Raw genomic sequence first — 20,360 nt, 5'->3', positions numbered from 1 at the left:
GATTTCTGCTTCACAGAGCATGGGCAGAGCTCTGAGAGCTACTGAGCAATGATCCAGTCGAGATGCCACCTTGGCCACAGCAGTTAATTAGCAGAAGTTAGTTTTTCTGTCCACCACAGAGTAGACCTGGGGACACCAGAAAGACCGTAGATCCCACCTTCAACCAGCTCACTGGGACAGAGGAAGGCATAAAGCACAAGCGGTCACAACCAGTGTTGCTCCAGCTTTTTTGTCTCAAGGGCATCCTGGGATGAAGTATCCAGCCATGTGCTGCTACGAGATGCCCCAGGGCACTGCTACCCACATGGGCTGCTGGAAACACATCCTCTCAGAGAACAACCAAGCTCCTTGTGTTTCCTCTAAATGATTACATTATTTCTGTCATTGTAACAGGTAGGAGCACCAAGCTCAGACCAAGACCTTGATGTGACAGATGTTATGCAAAAAAAAATAAGGCAAAAAAAGCAAGAACTCCTCACAATTACATCAATTGGAAGCACTCATTAGGAATGGTCCTAAATTGTAAGCATGATCCCTCCCTTGCCATGGCAGCTAGAGGGACATTGGTGTGGGATATGACAGAGCTTTCTTAAAGCTTAGACCTAAATGATGGAGAGAAAAATGACCGTGGGTTTTCCATGCTCAGCACCAGTCACAGCACCCACTTGGCAGCTTGGCTTTTTTTCCCAATAGCTATGTTAATTGTCAGAAAATTGGATTTTTTAAAAAGTCAGCACTTTATTTAAATGGGACTTTAAGCACTTACTCCTGCCAGAACAAATTGAGTTTAGTCAGATTTTCGCCAACCACTCAGACTGTTGCTTCATTTTAAGGAATTATAAAACTTCCCATTTTATTTCTTCTCCAGGGTGTAGAAAAAAGACGTGTGGGCAAAAAACAGATAGATAGTATGTAGTACTTGGAAACTGGACAACATCTACAGTAACAGGATCACTACAGACTAACAGGTTGGAGAGACAGGAGGGACATATCACCTCTGAAAAATGAAATCTAATTCATTTTCTCAGAGGCAGTATTTTAAATAAGTAATGTGGCTTTCTTTCAGTGCTAAAAAGCAACGACGACCCCTGGAAACAAAAACCCCTGGTGAACAGAACTGGTTTGTGACAGAAGGTAAAACTTGTGCCTCTTCAGCAGGTGAGCTCAGGGGGCTCAGTCATCTTGGAGTCAGTTCAAAAATAATCACAAACACCATTCCTGTGCCTTTAACCTTTGAGACTGCCACACTACAAGGAAAAATAATTCGCTCTTGACTTGTGAATGCAAAGGGAAGTCTACACATGAAAAGGTTCCAGGTTTGATGAATTACAGTTTCCTTTACATAAAGACAATATGTCAGTGTTTGAAATGCTATTGTGTGCTGCACATAAAAACCAAGAAAATAAAATCAGCAGGCCAGATGCTGTCCTGTACACTGGAGTAAATCCCGATGAACTTCTGTGAGCTCTATGAGCCTGTACTTACCCTATGGTATCTAAAACAAGAAAGGAGCAGAGGTAAAAAAAAAAAACCCTAAGCTTTTTTGCCTTAGTCTACACGAAAAAAGGTCTCCTGCTTCTAAAGCAGCTGTTCTCCAGCTTAAATCCTTGTCATTTCTGGGAGAGGAAAAAATCCTAAACAACTGAGGACACATAAATATAATTTCTTGTGCCTTTTTTTGTCTTCTCTCTCTACTAATTTTTGCCTTTTAAACTTGCATTAAAATAATATTGCTTCCTTACCAGGAGAGGGAGCCCGGAGCCGCTCCCTGAGCTCTGGGACTGCTCGATCAAATCCTTCAGGGACTCTCCAGGGGGAATGTAGGTCTCATCCTGTTCCAGCCCGATGCTGTAGCGAGGCCTCGTCTCTTGGCGTTTGTATCTGCCGTTTTACATGAAAGTGAAATTAGCTTTGAATACAATGAACACATGTGCAATGAATAATGCACATCGTCCTTCACGTTTGCTTCCATTTATAGACTCACAGCTTCCTCTGCTTCCCTGAGGAATATGCTGGACTCGCTGCCCAAAATTTTCTATTTTATTTTTAGCAACCGTTTTCAGCATCAAAACGCTAAGTATAAAACTCAAAGACCATGCAATCTGGTGTAAGTTTGCAAAACAACCTAATGTTTTTCTTTCAGAAACTTAAATATGTTCAAAACACAGACCAAGTAAATACCCGGTTTTATTTTACTGACTGCAGTGGATCTTTTAGGAGCCAGAGGAGGTCAGGTCATGGGATCTGGGACTATTTAAAAAACGTGACAAATTATTTAAACATAATGTATGTGGATTATGATAACATTCTAGACATATTTACTTACATTCCTGTATCCCTCTCTTTTTTATGATCAGTTCTTCACCACATAAAACACATTTAGAAGCCTTAGGTTTATTTACCCTATATAAAATTTATGCTGTGTCTTTCTTAGACTCAGGAAAGAATACCTGAATGGCTCTTTAGGATGTTGGGCAAAAGATGCTATATGAAATACATGACACAAGTATACCTGTGACTAGCATGAATAAAATACACATTTTTCCTCACCATAAAATTAGTTTCTCATTTCTTTTCCTTAAGGTCCACTTCAATTTTTTTTTCAAATTCCTAAGTCTATAAAAAGATAAATGTTGGGAGGAACACTGAGAAGCTGGTAAAGTATTCCTTATTTACCTGAAGTAGCAAAATATGATGATAAGCACCAGAAGTATACTGCAAACAGTCACCGAGATCAGCAGGGCCTTATGGTGAATGTTTCCTTCAGCAAAGTCTGGGGTTAAAAATAAGGAAGGTGGAAAATTTGGAAAGGGAGATGGTACAAAGTCAGTATCAAAAGACACACATGCCTTAAAAAGTTCAGCGAGCACAAGATAGTTTCCTTTCTTTTCTACAAAAGTCCTGTGCAAGATACCCCTGGACTCCCCAGGCATTTTGTGCGCTTCCTCTTTGACCCTCGCTGACCAGGGCAGAACCAGCACCTCCAAGAGCCTATTTGATTTTTCAGCCCTCACTCAGGTAAAACATTGCCTTGATTTTCAATTCCCTGTTTGGCTCTGAGTGAAAAAATCAATTAAGACCTGTAGCTCTGTGTCTTAACCTAAGTGATCAGCCAGGACATACAAAAATGACTGCCTGTATCTTAAATCACTCTTATTAAGTCATCCTATCGAGCAGTTAATACAAAAAAAGTGAGTAATTGCATTTATCCTGGGAGGGAAGACACAGAGCACCATCCAACCCCCAAGAAGGCAGGCCACAAGAGGCCTTGAAAATATATTTCTATCACTGCAGAATAATCTGTCTCTTGGATCCCATTTCAAACACCTGAGCAGGAATTTTCTCCTCCATTTGCTCTATAGCAGCCCTGTGTGCCAGCAAGTCCTTCCCATGCTGGTGGGCAAAACTATCCTTCCAGCAGCTATTCTGTAAAACACTTTGAAAATGACACGTGTCAAATAACTTGTAGAAAATGCTGTTACGTAAATACTATTAAAATGTTTCAGTCAATCTTTGCATGGGAGACTCGTATTCTCCTTTAAAGTATACCATTAATCTCCAAATTTGTATTCTCCACTCAGGCAAGTGACTCTGACCTTCATGCATGCTCTTCTGCTGAAAAACAAAGAAACCTAGCACTATTCATCTTTAACCTCCCCCACCCCCCAAAGTCTCAAAATTCTGGTATTTCAGCATGCAGACACACACTCTGCCCTCCCAAAGTTGCTATCTGGTGTAACGCAAATGAGGACTATGTTTTCTGAAGCTCTCCCAGCCTTGCTGTCTTGCATCTTTCACACTAACGCCAAATACATCGTAAAATGCAAGAAATCTATCCGTATCGACTCATCCTGGAACGGCGTGCTATTACGTTTCAGATTTACAAGGGTAATGAGACAAGGAGATTCCTAAGGGACTCTTGGTTTACTGTCAGGCTCTTTTATTTTAAAGATCCAGTTTCTCCTTCTGTTTTTGCCCCCAAACTATTTCTTTCCCCCTTTCAACTACAAACAGAGATTACCTACTAACACACCTTGTGATCACACTGGTCATGTTTTAGCCTGCCATTACCTGCTCCAGGAGCATTAACAATGTAAACATTCAAGACACGCCTGATGCCTCTGAAAGGGGACGCTCACACGATGTCTATCAGGAAAACAAGGAGCCCATCGTTCTCCCTGCCGCAGTAGATTTCTACCTGGCCTGCCACTCCAAGTGGGCTGTGAGCTGAAACCAAGAGCCCACGGGGGAATCCAGACCTCTCTCGCGAAGGCGATGGCTGTTCGGCAGGGCTAAGGGCTCTATTTCAGGCTTCGTAAGCAGCCTGCGTCGGCCAGCCATCTCCCTCTAAAATGTGTGGTTTGTAACAGTTTAAGATGTTGCAGCCCATCAGCTGAAGAGAGGATAAACAGAGCACTCAGACCACGTAGTGGGATTTTATACCTGGGAGAAATCTGGATATCTGTCCACAGCAAGGGTTTTCCCACTTCGCAGAATAAGCCACGATGGAAGCTGGGCTTTTGTGCTTAGCAGTAATGAAGGCTGATGTCAGAAACAGAGGGAGCAATTCAGATCTTGCTCATACTTGTGTATGGGAGATATTAAAGCTGTGGAATTCTGCGCATTTACACAAAGTGTTGCACTACCAGAACTCGTAAAGCACCCCTACTGTTCATCCTGCCTGTGCGTGTCCGAGTGTGTACGTTTGGGAGAGGGATGATAAAGATGCTGAAATCTTGAATCAAATTCTGATTGTTTTTAGAGTTTAAATGATCCAAACCCTGTGCTCAATGTTTCTAATGGACTTCTCCCATTCAGAAAAGTAAATAAATGCAGTTTGATTTTTCCCAGAGGCCAGAAGGCATTTTGGAAGTGCTGTGTAGCTCTCAAACAAACTTCAGACTCCAACACTGCAAAATTTTTTGGTACCCGAATGCAATTATGTGAAGCAAGTGCAAGGAAATCATGCAAGACATACAGGAACGTGTCTTGGTCTCCATGCTGGGAGTGGACGATGCAGACTGCAGCAGCAGCAATGCTTACGCTCTTGCAGTAGGTGATATCCCCCAAGCTGATGAGGTCAGCTAACATAGCTTTAGTAGTGGCTCACCACGCACAGCATAGGCATGCAACTGGCTTTCACAGGACAGGAGAATAACTTCCATATGTCTTTATATTTATTTGGCTACGTATGATGAGAGGCAATACTGACGATAAGTAAACTATTGTCTCACCTTTCAAATACTTCCTGCATTTTCAAAGCATTTTGGCAGAATTTCATTTGCTTGCTCACTTGAGGACTTCATAAACCCACTAGCGCGTGGATGACACGACTAAAAGCATGCCCCCGTTCTTATACCAGCAATGTCTGTCTGTTCTGCTGAACTGAGCCAGGCTGGTGCTGCTGGAGACCAACTCTTCTCTCCTTCTACAGCCCATGCTGTTCCCCACAGAGCAGCAGGACAAACCTCCCTTTCCCTGCACCATTTTCGGCACCTCCTTGGCCAGGTGGAGGGATGGGGCAGCTCAGCTGCGAGCCCACTTAATCACCGGCTCATGGGCTCCGTGGTGGCGACTGTGGCGAGTACCAGTCGGTGCCAGTTTGCATGATGGAGATACTCTGTCCTTTAAGAAGTCCAGCACTGTGCTTTTTAGTGTTATGTTACTTGGCAATTGCAACATGCGAAGCAGCAGGGTTATGAGAATAAACAGTAGCTTCCACGGAGGCAGCAGTGAGCGATTACCAGGAGCATGGTGCGGGGAGTGCAGAACAAACACGCGGTAGGTTTGGGAAGCTTCTTCACATACCTCGGCTGGCTGAGAATAGCAAAGCCCAGCAAATGGCACGTTAACAGTTTTATGTTGTATGAAAACAGTGGTGCGTGCTGGTGTCACTGGTGAGCAGCACAGAAAGGGAGAGATGGCAACAAAAGGAGGATCTTTGGTGATACCAAGCTGCCGCTCAGTTATTTTCCTGTGATTTCCCCCTCCTCCACCACTCGTTCCCCTCATGCTGCCATCCGCGGGACTGTGCTGAGGAGCACACTTGAAAATGCCACCCAGCAGGTTCAAGGGAGAAGTCAGCATATCAAAGGGAGAGGAGGTTCTCCTCCCTCCCCAGGTCCCTCCAGTTCACAACGTTACGGTTATCCGAGTAAAAACTGCAGTGAAATCTGAGGCGTAGAGGTCTGTGTGCACACATCAAACCCCATCATTCCTCCAATCATTCCCTTGCCCATTCATCACTAGCTCTACAGGCAGGGAGCCAGACACGGTGGCACCACCACTTCTGCTTATATAGGCTCTAAATCAGTAAAGACATATTTCTCCTTTCGACTGGTCTCAGCCTACGCTTTCGCTGGGATTTCCAGGAATATCTTTTATTGTTTAAAGCAGAGGTGTTGTATCAGACCCAATTATAACTCTCATTTCCTTAATAAGACAGATGTACAGCTGGGACGAGGACTTCATGGTTTCTCTGGGCTATTTTATTCTGCTAGTTCTGTACCGAGATGAGCTCAAAACTTAGGCTTAGCTGTTGTTTCTTCCATCTTGCTTAACAAGCCTTGCTTTGACCAGTGTTAATTCTTCTAGCTCCCACTTTCATGTATGTGGTCCTCCTTTCTTTTCGTGGTGGGGGGGTAAAACCCACTTTCCAGCACACGCCAGATCTGGAAAAGCACTTTGAGAACACAGATCGCTTGCCTTTGTAGATGTTACCTTGGTGCATAGGTTAATTTGCAGTTCAACAACCTCTGACCTGCAGCTGGATGCTCTCCCTAGACTCTGTTTCCCATGAGATACGACCTTGGATGCAAGTTCATCAGAAGCCAAATTTCTGTTTGTTTTTTAAATGCTGAGGAACATACATATTTTTCATGGAATCCTGGAGGTCAGAAGGTTGTTCCTAGAAGCTTGGTTTTAAGTTCATCTTCTCTTTCTTTGTACTTACAGTTTATGTTAAATTTGATGTACAATTCTAACAGCACTCAGTCAATCACAGCCTAATCTAAATGTTTCCAATAGAAACAATGATCACAGCCATGGTACCGGGCACTGGCAGCAGCGTGTATTTGTACACAGTATTTGTACCTGGTTGCAGTGAGGATCTACAGTTCAAACTATGGCTCTTCTCTGAGCTTTCATACTAGGATACAGCAACAACAAATTAAAACAGGCCTGGCACCAAGAATGACATATTTACTTAAGGCCTTAATAGAGGCGCTGACTTCAGCCCTGTCCAACCACATTTAACAAAGCAGCTCCTGAAATGTATTTCCACAATATACTATCAGGATACTGGTAGTGCGAGAGCTTATTTCAAACAAAACTCTTCAGAATATGTTGAGTAAACACATCTCCTTTTGTTTGTCATGCTAAAATAGACAACTTTGCAACACAGAACAGCTAAAATCCTATTCCAACTCCATGAAATTTTTCTTTCAACAAATATTCTTACTGCTATTTAATGGGTCTGCCATCACGGTGCCCAAGTGATGCTTTATTTACCCCATACACACACAGAGCAAAACCAACATTGATTCAAACAACTTCTGCCACTACCAAAAGCTTGTTTTATTGCTTTCTGTATAAGCATCAGACAGTATTGCCAAATAAATAAAATCTTAATAAGGCAGATGTCTGGCATTAGGCATTGGTTCAGTATTTTTAAGTAGTTTTAACATAGAATAAACTCAGTCAGTAGCAAAAAGAAATCACGGCAGTGTTTTCCAAACTGAAATGATATTTACTGATATATTAAGTAAGTGTGAACAAATATTGACTTCCTTTTGGAGCTTCTCTCTCAGTCCAAAGAACTTTTTAAAATGAAAAACCCAACAAAGTTGTACATAACTCTTATGTTGGAAGTCAGAATTTTATGAGGTTTCACTACTTAATGGCTTGCTAGTAAACAGTAAAATATTTACATACTACTCTCCACAGGCCTGATTCTGCAGCCCATCTGTGCAGAATTTCATAGGCGTGAAGGGAACAGCTTACATGAGTGAAGGCTTTCTCTGAGTATGCATTTGTGTAAGTATCTGCTGTTCGCATAATTAAGAGTGTATCTGCACACTGATCTGGATTTTCAACTCAGAACACCACAATCACAAACTCTCCTGCGACCCTGAACTGACTCGCAGACTAAACTCCATGCTGACCACCACAAATCTTGGCCATTGCTGCCAATGCCGAGTTTATCATGGATGAATTTACACTTACTCAAGAATACCTTTCTATAAAATGTATTCTGCAATATCCAGCCAAAATAGTTTTACCAACTTTCAGAAAGTGATGTTTAAACAAACAAACAAACAAGCTAAGACCTTGCCCCAGAATCCACTAAGTTAATACACGTCCATTTGTTCTCAAATAACAAATAAAAAAAATAAATCAGTGCATGAGTTCTTACTCTATATTCTATTTTAAGCTACATTTTTCAAGTAGAAAATCCTCTTTAGTGACTAGTTGTTGTCCAAGTGCTGGATTATCAGGTCTTTTAAATAAGAAAAGCTTAGTGGACTTCAGTCAACTTGAACTGACTGATTAACAACTGGAGACCTGGTCCCAGATGTATGTGGACTTATGAACAACAGTAATGCATGTTGCAGGCACTAGAAAGAGGATTCAATTTTATTATCAGGCTAAAAACATACACAGCAAGAGGCATCCTCTGCCACGACTAACCTAAGCCTTTGAGATGATCACCGATAGCCAGCAGGTCTGTGCTAGGACACTATCACGTGACTCTAATGCATCTGGTGCTCACTGCATGTATGCAATAGGAATAAGAGCAAGTATCAGCAACCACGGGTCAAGGCACTGCTCCCCACACGACCTACAGGAATTCAGCGATACTGTTTAATGCAGTTTACCTCTCTAATCACGTGCAGTTGGAGGGGGGTGCTTTGGTTTTGGCTTTATTTCTTCCTAAGGCACAAAGAGCAACAGCAGGGAGAGATCAGTTTGGGACTGGCTTTACTTCCCCTTACCTCGATTTTTCAGTGGTGGCAGCGTAGGGTGAAGGTGTTTGTTACAGTAATCTTGGCCTGTGCAACATTCAATAGATCTTCTTTGGTGTGGAATAGGAGTGTCCTGCAAGAAACAATTTGATAGAAAGCAAAGTAATTATCTGTGTTGCAAATATACACCGTCATTCTGGCACTTGAGAGAAAGATGTGCTTGTTAGCTGGACTGCAGCCTCTTACGAATTTCTAGGATGTGTGGAGTAAGGATTTCTGCCACTGAGCATATCCAGCAACATTTCATCTAGATAATTAAGAGATGAATTCACCCCTAACGTGTTGCTGTTGGTGCCCTAGTGTTGCAGAAGGGACTGATTGACTCTAATGGTGCAAGACAGAACTGTGAAAGTCACATACGTCCAACAGTTAAGACTTATATTACAAAAATAAGTTAACATGGGTACTCAAAACAGTTTAGCCAGAATAATATAGGAATTGCTGCGTGGGCTAATTTAGCTGCTGCTTCTGATCTCATGGGAAGCTGGGTAAAATACCTTCCATTGACCTTGATGATTAGCCTGTTCCTGTACTCATGTAAAATCATTTAAGGTTAACGTTAGGAGAGGCAAACACTTTAGAGCCACCTTGCCCATACCCCTTCCAATCGTGCAGCGAGATTTGCTCTCCATCAGGTGATAACTGTACTTGAAGGGAATTTCTGGCACCAGAAATCCAAAACCGAAGTGCAACTGCACGTAAGACATAAAGGTTGTTGCGGTCCATCAAATAACATCCTAACTAACTTTAGCTACCATGGAGACTTCAGGAATTAGACTGCATTTCTCTAAATTCAATCTTCCTCTGAGCGGAAGCATTACTAGTAACAGCAGTGCCAAAACCAAAAACTTAAGTTATTGTTAGGAGCAGCTATAATATCACCATTCAGGGATATAAATGCATTCCCCTCAGCAATCAATGCGGAGCAATTATTTGCCAAATGAACAGAAGTGAAAAACATGGACATAGTAATGTCTGTTGACTGCACTTCAATTGAAAGCTATCAAAAAGCCAAGAGACACTCTGGCAGCAAATGCTTTCTCACCCGACACTGGAAGTCTGAGCCCTCTAATCCAAGACATCCCTTGGTGACTAGATGTCCACCAGACTCATCTTCTTCTATTATGGTGAAGCAGTAGCCATCAGTGCTGAGGATTGGAAAGAATGAATCAGGAAAAGGCTTTGAAGTGAAAAATGTGCTGCTGAATAGGGTCTTAAACTTTTTTCCTTGCAAGTCAAATCTGCCATTAACAAATCGACGTACTAAGGCAGGCTGGAAGACTCAGGCACCCAAGGCAACCTCTCGCAATGCAGTCCAACAGCACTGTGGACCAGCTCTTGCACACACAAAGGAGGCTCTGCCTTGGAGTTGACAGACTTACCTTTCCAACATTTTACAGCTATAAACCCCACTAACAAACGTCTCAATTCTCTGCCTATGGTCATTAGTGTCTTAAGACTTTGGAGACCTATATAAATGCAAGCATCAACGCTACAGCAGGTCTGCCTCGTGCATGGGAACAAGGCATGGATATTTGCACCACGGTGGAGACCTGAAGTAAGAAACATTTTTGAGATATTAAACATAAAATATTATTAAGAGTGATTTGTGATTCCTGTTTTAACCATATTACAAACTGCAACACTCTTGTATATGAGTCCTTGAGTTATCATCAACACCCTTCATAACTGTTTACTGGGGTTGTAAGCCTAAAGTGATCCATAATGCTTCCGTTTACAAGAACGTGCACCAGGGAGGACAAGTATATTAACAGATGGCTAGATGGTGCTGGTGATAAATGTCCTTCCTCGATGAAGGTCAAATGCCTGAATGCTATGGAAAGAGAGGGAGGAGGGCATGAAGAGGGTGGCTGCATTTTGCTGAGAGTGCTGTACATAAATTTCTCAGCACTCTGAGAGAGATACGTAACGTGTGTAAGAAACACAAATTGACTGATTTGCAGGAAGAGGATACAAAAATAAAGAAAAACCTCTTTAATATAAGACATTTAAGTCACATAAAAATAAAATATTCTGTTATTTCCCCAGGAAAATAACACTGGTTATTATGTGCAATGAGTATTTTTCAGAGGAGACGAAACAAACTCAGTTAAAACAAGGAAATAAAAAGAAAAAAAGATTAGAAAATTTAAACACAGCAAAATTTCAGATGATTTGCTCCTTACTTGAATGGAAGGAGAGTCTAACAGAGCAAGAACAGCAAAGGCAATGAAGATATAGGAAACGAGAGGGACAGTTACACATATAAGAGACAAACACAATTTGTAAGTATTAGCTACGCGACAGAGAGATGCTGGATAGGATCATGTCAAACATTTGCTGTGGCATATTTTTATATTAGTGGTGCAGGGTCTAGCCACAGTAAGCTTATTACTTCAAATAATAATCTATCATGGGTTATTGACTTCTGGATTTGAAAAGTAACCAGTTGCACATTACAAATGGCTTTCTCAGAGAAGCAAGTGACGACTTCTACCCTTCTTTGACATTGTGCATACGAGTAAGGCAAAGGAGACAGCAACCCTTCTGGGCAACAGCCACCTTGATTTCATTGCTTAAGCTTAAAAGGTAGGAACAATAGGATTGCCAAGAAGAGAGACTGTAAGGAATCCATTAGAGTAGAATATTATATTAGATTAGATTTTATTTGTTTGCATGGTGCCTTTGATTCAAAGTAATGAGTAAGTTTAACCCAGGGGACAGAGCAACAAAACAATAAATTGCAATCAAGTGAAATACAAAAATGAACTCCACAGCTAACAGTCCCCAGCAAAAACCAAAACGCTCAGTTCACCAAAGGAAAGCAGGGGAAGGAAAAGTCAAATTGTGTGCAAAAGGGAAAAAAGAAGCAGGAAAGCCAGCAGTTTTATTTGGTTTTTTTCTGACTTGCCATGGGACTCTGATTCTTAGCTCATTTCTGAAAATTAAATTCAGGCTCCTCAAGCACTTTAGTCCCTCTGAAAATTTTACTCCAAATTTAAAAAGACAAAAAAAATTAGATTGGATAGAGCAAACCAGAAAAGTTATAAAGCTCCAACAATAAGGACAAATCATGTTCTTTACAGACAACGGTAGAGTAATGAAGGAAAAATGCGAGACAATTAAAAATAGCAATGCTGAGCAGAATGAACATTGTTACCATTTGTTTCTACCTCTAAGAAAAAAATAAAACAAAAAGTTTTCATACAATGTAAGAACTCATTTCTTATGGAAAATTCCTCAGGTTTTTGGGTGAGAGCTAGAAGTGACTCTTCTGAAAAGAAAGAAGTCTCTCTTACCTGCTTCCCCCCTCCCGCCCCCAACCTCTTCTCCTGGTTCACAGGATGTCAGATGGACCACGCACTGCAAGCAAAGGGCAGGGCATGCCCCTGCTGTTTTATTGATTACCCTACCTCATACCTGCCTATGGTAGAAATGAAACTGTTCTTACTATTACAAGTCAGAAACAAGTCAGGTAAGTCTGCATCGTCTCCAATTTTATGTTCATTTTGGTGACTGTACAAATAGAAACACATGTACATCACTGATACATGCAAAGCAATAAGAAAAACCTATTCTCCACTTCCTAGCAAAAATTTGTACTATAGAATTATTACTTTCTTAAACTCTGTAATTTGAATTCTGTGTAATTTGATTCTGCGAATGGTGTGCAAAGAAGGAACTCAACCTGATGTTACTGAATATACCCGGGTACATATCCACTAACCTCCTCCACTAAAGCATCATCTTATTACAGTATGGTGCAGGAGAACGATTAAATACATTTTGGATGTGATCACTAATAAGCACAGATTTGGTATGTCATCTATTTGCCAAGAGTGAATTTTTACAGCCAAGTCAAATACCAGGAAAATAGAGGGAGTTAATAGCGGAAACACTGACATACACTGATGTAGAAGGTGCTGCTACAATTACAGATTACCAGAAAGAAAGAGGTGATCTTAACTGAGACCTTTACTAAATGTCAGAAGAGAGGAACAGAGGCCAACAGCTTCGCAGCTGCTCACACAGATGTCCTCACTGGCCAACAGCCACTTCTCACAGAAGATGCGGTACCTCAGCTACCAAAACTTGACTGCTGAAGATTTCCTGTCCTGTTCTCTGTGTGTGTGACACAGCCAGGGATAGCAATATATAACTTGGAAAAGCACAGTCCTTACCTCGTTCAGTGCCCATCACAAACAGACAGGTTAAATAACTTGAAGAAAAGATTCCTTATCTTTAATCTTATTTGCAATTGAGTCCATATGAGTATTATTATTTTTGTCCACTCCTCCTCTTTATACTCCTGTTTTTTAGATCAGAAAGAGCTACAGCATCTTTTCATTTCCATCCAAAGCAGCATGACAAGTTTCTGCACTATTTTTAAAAATTATCAAAAAATGTTAGACTATATTATGTACAGAAACTGGGAAGTTCATACTCTTCTGTAAAGACTGGCTGAAATAATCTAATTTGAAAATTGGCTGACTCCCAATTTGCATCTAATTCACGTATTTTGTCACATCCTTCACTTAAGGATGATGATGAAGGCCAAATTTAGCAAAACACTGTCTTTGGACACCATCCATAAAACAAAGAGTCACTGTAAATGTGTTCAACACAGGCTAATTTTTCAGAAAAAATAATACAGTCAGTGGTTGTGCATCAGGGAAGTAACATGAAGCCAAGTGAGAAGAGCATTACACAGCTGCTGAGCCAGATGCACCTTCAGATGTTTGCACGACTACTCAGAAGGCAAGGAGAGACATACAGGTGTAACAAAGCGAAGAAGTTGGCTCACAGTGGGCCACTGTTTCTGGCCACACTACTCTCCAGGATGGTGATGCTTGTCCTGCCACACATGCTCTGCTGTGTATGGCACCTTTTGGCTCTCTGGGTGCTCAACGATGACCCTACACACAGAGAGAAAGAAGGGTACCCAACGCAGAGCATCCCTTTATATAACATATAGAGGTCTATCAATCAATATTTTCTCTATACTACCTGCCCATACTATTCTCCCAGGACTGAGACGTGACCTGGTCCACCACATGTGTCTTGCATTGCTCTACTAAATCAGAAATCAGATCAAACAGTTCTTCCTGACACATGGGGTCACAATGCAGAAAACAAGCCATTATGCCAATCTGTGAAGGAGAGCCCTAGAAACTGTCCAGGCTTCATGCTCAGATTTGACAGGTCTATAGACCTTACAGCACAACTTGGGGTATGGCAACAGCACCAAGCATGGCCACCTCTGCATTTTTACCATGGCTCTCTAGCACCTTTCATTTACGTGCAAAATCTCTCTCAGTAGATATAAGAACTATCAAGAAGCAAATAGTCAAAATAAGGCTACTCATCTTCTGCTTTTCCTTTTCCCTTTTTCTTTTATTCCCCTCTTTTGTCTCCAAAATTTAAACACAGACCAAATGTTTTCTTTCACTTGACCTTAAGATTACACTGCAGTTGAATTTGTATGATGTAGCTGCTTCTTTAATGCTAAGACAGACTTAACAAGGATATTTGCTGTTTTGGAATTTTTTTTGGTATAAGTAAATTCAATATGCAAGGCAAGTCTTAGGTATTCCAGCACTTTCTGCACAGTAACAGCAAAGTACTCCCACATGCTAAAAAACTGAGAGTAATGCAACAGGTTGGATATGGGAGAGGAGACTGGAGTTGCATTACTATTTAGCTTAAGGTTTATGTTTAATACCTAATGGGCAAGCCCTGAACAAAACTAAGAACAAGGAATTTCTGGGGCACAGTTGAAAAGCATGGGAGGAGGACTTTGCATTTCAGTTTAAATACTTAGGGTGAAGGCACCTGCTGAGCCACCTATGAGACATATGGCCCTGGCAGAGCGGGCAAGGAAAGATTAGAGCTTGCAAGAATTTTCTCTGTTGACCTTTGTTTTTTTGTTTTAATCATCAAAGGGGACTTAACTGCCTCTGGCACAGCCCTGTATAAAGGATTACATTAAAAAAATAAAAATAAACATTAAAAAAATGACAGGCTATCTTGTAAGATCTTTATCAGAAAATATTCAACTTTACCCTAAGAATTAAAGTTGCTTGAAAGAAAAGTTGCCTGAACTCAGTGCTTAGGCCCACTGTTGAAGTCTTCTTCCTTCTACATACCAAATTACAAAGAAAATTCAATCCTATCATCTGCAGAACAGGAGAATGAAAATAACATCACTCAAGTGAATTACCATCTCTGGTAACACTGAAAAATCAACTTATTTATTTTATTGCTTTAGATAACCAAAGCTACCTCAAGACAGTTGGACAGAAACACAATCAAGACCAGTAAGCGATACATAAGAAATTAAACTCTATCAGCCCGATCTTTAAAACTGTGAGCATTTATTTGTGAATGGAAAATAGAGTACAACAAGGCACCTGATCAGTCTCTGCCTTTACTGCAATCCCATTACAGTCAAAGCCAATTAAATCTAACACTGCTTTTTAAAATACGCAATTAATTACGACTAGATACAACTGCCCGTGCGTTCACTTTGTACACACAAAACTTAAAATGGAACAGTAAAACAAGGTCCTGGTTGTGTTCAAAGCAGCTTTGAGCTTCTTTACTGAAAGCCTTTTATGAATCACATAGATGTTCAGAAAGAAGAATAAAGTTTCAACATGCTGCAGGTTAACACACCCTTTACAAGCAGAGGATTGCAAACCTTCTGCAAAGATCTTGTCAGGGCCGTGAGTGCACTAATGTGCTTCAATTGCCCAGAGTGGCCTCACCTGGGACCCCCCACCCATACACACCCCCTGCCCAGGGCTCCATTTAAGCTCAGGTCTGAGCATGAAACCTCTCCCTGAGTGACAGGTACTTGTCTCCAGCCCCATCTCCTGCCTGTATCCAGATCACTACTGGCCATGTTGAGGGGTCATCAAAGGAGCCATCTCTGCCTGTTGTCTTCAGGTACCCTTGGGGAAATGGGGTCCTGGTGGGTGAGGATACAGCTGGCCCCAGCATCACCCTCAGCTCCTGGCTTAGCCCCCTTTCACTGCTCCCTGATGCTAAGCCTCTCTTGATGAGATGACCCTGTAATGGGTCTTCCAAAACTTAGTGTGCTTGTGGATTGCCCCATTTTTTAAAGCACACACTAACTAGAGCTACTGCTTTTCTGTTGATATACAAAGCAATCTGCATTTTAAGCTGCAGTGTTATCCTTAGCTTCCTGAAGTATTATTGGACTTAAGCTGCGGAAGTACAAAGAAAGGGAAATTCTGCATAGGAACACAGCAGGCTGTTAGAGGATTTGATACAGACGTAGTTAAAGAATATTGACTTTTAAATTTCTAAAAATACAATTATGGAGAGGATTTTAAATGGCCACCAGATGTCCACATTTTTATATAAACATTCAGACTACTGGTACTACAGGCAGGATCCATACTTTAATAGATAAATACCTGTGGTAGCAGACCAAAATCTTCAGGTGAAATGGCAGACTGCTTTTTATGAGAAATTTTTAATGGTGATTGCAATAAGACTAGCTATTTCATTCTGAGAGTTTTAATTTAAACACAGCTGGAAATGCTTTCTCCCATTGAACTTTCTCCTGGGCACATAAAAGGCTTCCCTGCTTTGGTGAGAGCCCTGGTAGGGACAGTGCCTGATGCTTTCCAGAGCCCAAGCCCTGGCTATGGATGTGCTCAGTGAATTTCCTGGGTGTCAGGGCTTTGGCAGGCCCTCGGGTGCCCCAGCACACACTGGCTTACCCCTGCGGGGCTACTAGATCCAAACTCTGCAGGTCTGAGCACAGCCCAAAGCTTAACAGACTGATAGAGCTGATGAGGTTTGATTTTTTTTTAATATAAAATGTAAAAGGCTTTTAGTGGCTACATCTGAGGGAAGCAGATAATTAATGCGATAACTTTTAATCTGGAGCAGTTCATTTGTTCTTCAGGCAAACACAGTGCAATTGATACTGCTTGCACTTCAATATGGGGAAACTTCCTTTATAGTGAGGTTCAATGAGAATTCCTGAGTGCTTTAAAACTGTGCCAACACTTGTTTGAGCTAGGATGAAGTATGAAAGCTATTGCCTGACTAGTAGGATGATCCCAAAACACAGGGGAAACAAATAATCCCTGCTAATGTGGTTGGTCTTGGTCAAACCTTTTAGAACATGGTCTCAACCCAGCCAGCTAACTGGAGACCTAATAGCTCCTCTTTCTCAACAGTAGACTTAAGACCCTCTTCTTTCTGTAACATCCTATTTCACTTTTAGTCCTTAATTCCAGCTATGTAGTGGGGAATTTAAGATGTAAATGATTACAGACGAACAGTTAGGCAGATGTAGGGAAAACAAGGGGTGTTGTGTCCTTTGTACCTTGCTGCAGCTCTCACACCAAGGTGGGGGAGCCATAGCCATGATCACCACCCTGAGAAGGATTATTGCTGACAAGGCATGAAAGCAGGGTATTTAATTTAAGTTAATTTAAATTTTTTGTTTTATATTACTCCAAACTCTTCAGCAATTTTTCACTTATACTGTTGCTCACTGGGCAAGTGGCAAGGTGGATACTGCTCAGGTAACAGCACAGGATAGGAAAGAGTAGCTCTAATCCAAGTCTCTTGACTGTTTCCATTTTCCTGGACAGATTAATATTTGATGGGTAAATTCCAGTTTCAATTATTATTTTGAGGTCTAAATTGCAAAAAATAATTTTGTCACTCAAGGAGAGCATTCAAGCCTGAAATGCGTAAAGATTATGAAGACAAAAGGGGTTATAATTGTTTTATTACCACATAACTGTCTATCCTTGGGCATTAACACCTAAAAAGAAGTTTGGTATTTGACACTGTAAGGGGTACTCTAAAGAGAGTTTCTTTAAAGTATCGCAGTAAGAGAAAATGCACAAATCCATTTTAATAGGACATTTATTCATAGTTCCTGGTAACATGAAAAATGCTTAATGTCAGTGATGCCTACAAAGCAATGTGCAACAGCAGGCCTACCCTGCTGGGGTATAAACCTTGTTCAATGAGTTCCTTAACGTGGATCCCTCTGTGCTTCCTAATTCATGGATTTAAAAGTCATCTGCAACTTCCCTGTTACTGTGTGTGTGAGACAGCACATGTGAAGGCAGTGGCTCTTGCTGGGCAGGAACAGGAAACAGCTGATTCACACTGCAGGGGATCTGCAAATTGACATCAGAGTGGGTTTTTACAGCTTTTTAAACTGACTGCCATGTGAGAGCAGTCAGGTCTAACTCCTGGCTAGCGCATAAGTTTGAAGGAAGAGGATAGAAAGGGGAAATGGTATTTACAGCTGTCATCAAAACTTTGATACACTTCAGTGTGAAACTGCAGAATTAAGCCAGGCTACGAAAGGACAGCCAGGCTACGAAAGGACACTGAAAAATCCAACAAAAAAAAAAAAATCAGTATCTTCAACAATCTTAGGCTTTCCCCATCTATTTTTATAATGCACTGCCTTGAAGAGCTGACACAATGTTAGACTGTCTCGCCTCAAACAGCGCTGCATACCCAGCCAGCATGTCTAGCTGGGCTCACATCTGTGCCCTGCTTCGATGCTGCTCACTTTCCCACAACTCCACTAGGCCATAGCTGATGGTGAACATCTCCAGCATCTTACCTGCTCTAAGTACAAGCAGAAAAGTTTGAATTCCTCATGTGGAACATGAACAGCTCAGCCCTACTTTGCTGCAGCTCAAGCAAACTGTACGTGTACCTCAAGCCAAGACAGAGGTGTTTGACCGCTACCCTCATTCAACAGCAATAGTATGTGTCCAGCAAGAGCTACTTTTGGGTGGGGGAACAGCAGCTGGGTCCCACCACAGGTACCCTCAGTCACCTCTGCTGCTTCAGGCAGTGTCAGTGCAACACAGACCAAGGCTGAGCCTTCAAGGGGACTGTGCATAGCTGGACATGCCTCTCCCCTAGGGAGGCAGAAGGATCTGAGGAAGCAGAATCCAATCCAAATGAGAAGTTTGTAGTACTCTAAACACAAAACCAAACAGAAGACTATAGCTAGTATAAGAAAATACTCAACGCTTCACCTCAAGAAAACAATCACTTTCCTTTTAGCATGGAAGCAAGAAAAAAACCAAAGCCTTGAGGACCTACAGAAGATAGCTCAGCTATTGCAAAGACACATACCAAGAGCAGGGTTCTTATAAATGGTGTTCCATAGGGAGTGATTATAAGCATTTACTGACATTTCAATATATCTCCATTAAGTCTCCTCTCACTAACGGCATGCACCTTTAAAAACAAACTCCTACCTTCAGAACATTTCATATGCAGTGAATTAATACAAGTATTACCTAAAACTGTAAAGATATAAACACCATAACATAAAAATACAAATATATAGCTGATATCTAGGTAAAAATTACCTCTGATTTTTAGACACAATTTACATATTACTGCTTAAAGAAACTCTGCAACACCCAACTTAGGACTGCTGAGCTATCATAAATAGGTTTTCCCATGTTTTACCACCAAATATATATCCCACAAACCTGCAGGTGCTGTTGACTGAGTCCTCAGGACAGTGGTGGTGGCACTGGCAGGACAGCTTCTTCTGTGGAGGGACAGGTGCTGTGCTCTCACCATCTTCTTTTCTGGTCTCCATGCTCAACTTGCCAGAACTTCGCAAGGGCATGTTGTCTAGAAAATTGGCTATAAATATAAGGGGAGGGGGAAGAAACAGTTCTAGGCTGGATTGCAAGACTTGGAATGAAGGCTTTAAAGTATTTCTACACATCAAAATTTGAGAAAGTCATTTGAGCTGAGTGTTCACTACAGAGTGGTTTTCTGTAGAAGCCTCTGAAATGAACACCGTATTTGAGGCTTATTGGGCCTCAGTGGCATTAGATCAAAGGTGCTGATGTTCAAGTTCTGCTTCTGCCAAAGAGATATGTTGTGCTTTTCAGATTGCAGAGTACAGCTTTTCTCCTACTGCATTACAGAGGTCAAATCCTTGGTTACAACTTTGCACTTTCTTTGTCTTTATATTTGGCACATATCTACATACACTGAACCCCATAAAAATGAGTGGGATTTATGGTACTCAAGGCAGAGCAGAACATGGGCATATAATTCAACAAAGATTTAACGGAAAGTGATGTTCTTTCAAGTTCAACAGCACTTTCTGTCACTGAATTGCATAAGTACTACTGGGAAAACAAGGAAAAATAGTTCATTTCTATTGAAAAAAAACTCTATAAACAAAGTAAAAGGCAAGGATGTGTTTTAGAATGAACAATGCTGAAATATATGGAGGTGATTACTTCTAAAAATGAGTACTGAATCTCCACGGAGCTAGTGGGGTAC

The 20,360-nt window shown here is 41.3% G+C and overlaps 1 protein-coding gene across 17 annotated transcripts in view; it reads right to left on the bottom strand.

Annotated features, from left to right (window-relative positions):
• Positions 1-20,360, bottom strand: part of BMPR1B (bone morphogenetic protein receptor type 1B) — a 273,903-nt gene that overhangs the window by 17,339 nt on the left and 236,204 nt on the right. For all 17 annotated transcript variants that reach the window (XR_015699696.1, XR_015699695.1, XR_015699697.1 and 14 more), the window contains 5 exons: positions 19,547-19,706; positions 10,069-10,171; positions 8,994-9,096; positions 2,677-2,773; positions 1,743-1,881 (listed from right to left, as the gene is read on the bottom strand). Coding sequence is in view for 14 of the 17 variants with exons in the window: in XM_087736644.1 (XP_087592770.1) it covers positions 1,743-1,881; positions 2,677-2,773; positions 8,994-9,096; positions 10,069-10,171; positions 19,547-19,706 (602 nt within the window). In the remaining 3 variants the exon portion in view is untranslated. The remainder of the gene's footprint in view (positions 1-1,742; positions 1,882-2,676; positions 2,774-8,993; positions 9,097-10,068; positions 10,172-19,546; positions 19,707-20,360) is intronic.

This window comes from Nipponia nippon, unplaced genomic scaffold (genome assembly GCF_047370975.1).
Source record: "Nipponia nippon isolate SJK-2023a ecotype South Korea unplaced genomic scaffold, ASM4737097v1 scaffold_6, whole genome shotgun sequence".
NCBI lineage: Eukaryota > Metazoa > Chordata > Aves > Pelecaniformes > Threskiornithidae > Nipponia > Nipponia nippon.
The sequence above is the reverse complement of the archived record's forward strand: the minus strand, read 5'-3'. Positions and strand labels throughout refer to the sequence as shown.